The 2,807-nt window shown below is 39.6% G+C and overlaps 1 protein-coding gene across 1 annotated transcript; it reads right to left on the bottom strand.

Moving 5' to 3' along the window:
• Positions 1-936: 936 nt before the first annotated feature.
• On the bottom strand, positions 937-2,586 carry LOC106083847 (zinc finger protein ZPR1). The gene has a single exon (XM_013247108.2). The coding sequence runs from the start codon at positions 2,455-2,457 to the stop codon at positions 1,039-1,041; it is 1,419 nt and encodes a 472-aa protein (XP_013102562.2). The 5' UTR covers positions 2,458-2,586; the 3' UTR covers positions 937-1,038.
• Between the last annotated feature and the right edge of the window lie 221 nt (positions 2,587-2,807).

Here is a 2,807-nt window from a genome sequence, read left to right as displayed (position 1 = left end):
CGTAAGAGATGACAGACTAATAGGAAGAAAATCTTTCGCCTTCGTGTGGTAGGCTTTTCCTGCTTTCAGAATGAAAATGACCTTCGTGTCCTTCCATCCCACAGGTATATATAACATTCTGATACAAGCAGAGTATATCTCCCTAAGCCAGGGAACCAGTCTATCAGACACAGCTTGTAATTCAACCGGTGATACAAAGAGTCGAAACTTCCTATCGCCTAAAGGGTCTTAACCATACCCAGTGCGAATATCAAGGAGCCTATAGCAAAACATTGTTCCAAATTTGAGAGAAATCGAATAAAAATGTGGCTTTAATGGGCCTAAAACTTAAAAAAAAATAGACTAATTTATGGGCGCTATATTAAGATATAGTCCGATATAACCCATCTTCGAATTTAACCAGCCTATGGACAAAAAAGAATCTGAGCAATAGTTCAGCTAATTATCTTAATTTTAAAAACCTGTAGCGTGATTAAAACAGACAGACGGACGGACATGCCTAGATCGTCTTAGATTGTTACGACGATCAAGAATATGTCCACTATAAGTGTAGCTGTGATGGTCTCACCATCTTTTAGGTTTCAAACACAGGTTCAGTATCGGTCATTCTAGCGGCTTAATGGGCAGCATACACATCCGCACATAAAAGTACATTCTAAACAACTTCGGGTGGCTTCGTTCGGCTAACTCCATACAAAGCTCTTTCATTTAATTGATGTTTAATGATACTCACACAAACACAGTTTGGTCTTTTCAATAGTGGTAGCGTGCCCATCACTGTTCAAGCCTATTCACCACGGTGGGTATTCTTTTTAATGGAAACCATGTCTTATATCTATGAATGATCAATTTAAAAATCTAATACCAAACTTAATTTTCAATCTTCTTACGTATCCTTGGATTGTAAAGACTGCTTGCAACCAAAAATTATTCATCTTGTGTGTATGTAAATCATTCATTTATTTCATAAACACTTTTCCACTCTGGAAGTAAAAATTGTAAAAATATATCTCCTGTAAGCATAGCGTACAGCTGCTGTTATTCTTCATAATTCTCGGTTTTTATATCGTTCAGTCCCAACTCCTCATTTTGTTCATAGGAACGTTCATACTTGTGAACTTTCAGTTTACTATCAGGCTCGTCGGTGTCACTCAATGACTGAACATAACTGTTGCCTGCGGGATCATCTAGGACCAAAGTTGCCAGTGTTTCTAATGCTAAAATTTTATCGAATTTTTCAATGAAGTCTTTAAATCTATGCTTAAAGGCCTCATCGGATGAATCTTGAAACATTATGTCGTTGCCTTCAATTTGATTTTTCATTGCCACCAGAATACCTTCGACGGTGGTGAAACGGCCACCCAAAGCCGAGGGACCCACTTCACATTCCAACTCGGGTATAACTAAATTGCAGGTTTCCGACTTCAAAACATCGCGCGTTAAATCCTCCTTCGACTCAATGAGTACTTCAAATTTTGTGCCCTTGGCTTCAATACCTCCTCCAGATTTGACTTCGTTGGTTTTGTTGCCACACACCTCGCAAACGGTGGCCATAATGACGACTTCTTTGAAGTGGGGGATTTTGGTGAGTTTCATATTTGTCTCGCAAGGGGAACGGCATTCGGGACATAATGTTTGGAATTGTAACACCTCACCATGCAAGTCCTCCAATGTCCATTCGCCTTCGGGTATGGGTTTCAACAGGTGTTTGTCTTCCTTGAGTACCTTTTTATCTCCTACAGTTTCGTCCACCGCATTTGCATCGTATAGACCTAACTGTTGGTCTTGTTCCTTGGAACGCATAAATTGTGTAGTCTTACAGTTGGGATCATGGGCGGGGGCAGTGGGGTTTTCCACAAAACTGTTACCGCTAATGTCTTCCAATATCAAATTAAATGGTGCCTTCAAGGCTTTCAAATCCTGCAAGCGTTCAATGTACGCATCGATGGATGCTGCTGCCTCAGGATGCTCTATTCGACGTTTATCCTGGTCTTGACTCAGGCCACGTATCGTTCGATCAATAATGCCCTCCACTGTGGTAATTTCACCCTTCTGCGATTGTGATGGTATTTCCAATTCAACTTCAGGAATTTTAACCAACGTGTAATCGGAACGCACAACCTTGCGATTCAAATCAGCTGTTGTCTTAACCTCCAATTCAATGTGCACACCCTTCTTCTGTATCTCGGAGGCCGATTGAATTTCATTGTTTTCGAAGCCACAGAATTCGCATTTGAATGACATCAACACTACCTCCTTGAAGAAGGGAATTTTAGTCAATAGCAGCCGTGTTACTCCTGTCCTAAAGCAGCTCATGCAGGCCGATTCAATTTCTGTTGCCTCAGCAGCCGCCTCATCGGCATCGATGTTTTGAAACAAGGGCTTCTTCTTCTCTTGTGATGACTCCTCGGTATTTGTAACATTTTCATTAAGATTTTCTGTGGTCTGTGTTGCCATTTTACTTGGAAATATTATGGTTTTAAGCACTTTTCTCTTATTTAAATTTTCCAGAATGTTCACACAATGTTTGTGTTTTTATATGACAATGACAGCACGACGTCGGTAAATCGGTTGTTGCACTTTTAAGAAAAGAAAACATTGTCAATGGGCAAAATCTTAACGGCGTTCAAAGTGATAACACGATTCACTTTATTACAAAGAACGTTTACACTGAGAGATTTACTCAGGATTATTTAATAATCGATTTTTCTTTTTAAGTATATTTATCAGGTGGCCGCATCAACCAAGCTGAGAGGATTTGAAATGTCATTTTTTTTTTAATTCGCCATACAAAAATATAAACTTCA

Source organism: Stomoxys calcitrans, chromosome 4 (genome assembly GCF_963082655.1).
Source record: "Stomoxys calcitrans chromosome 4, idStoCalc2.1, whole genome shotgun sequence".
Taxonomy (NCBI): domain Eukaryota; kingdom Metazoa; phylum Arthropoda; class Insecta; order Diptera; family Muscidae; genus Stomoxys; species Stomoxys calcitrans.
This window is presented reverse-complemented; position numbering and strand designations above follow the sequence as displayed.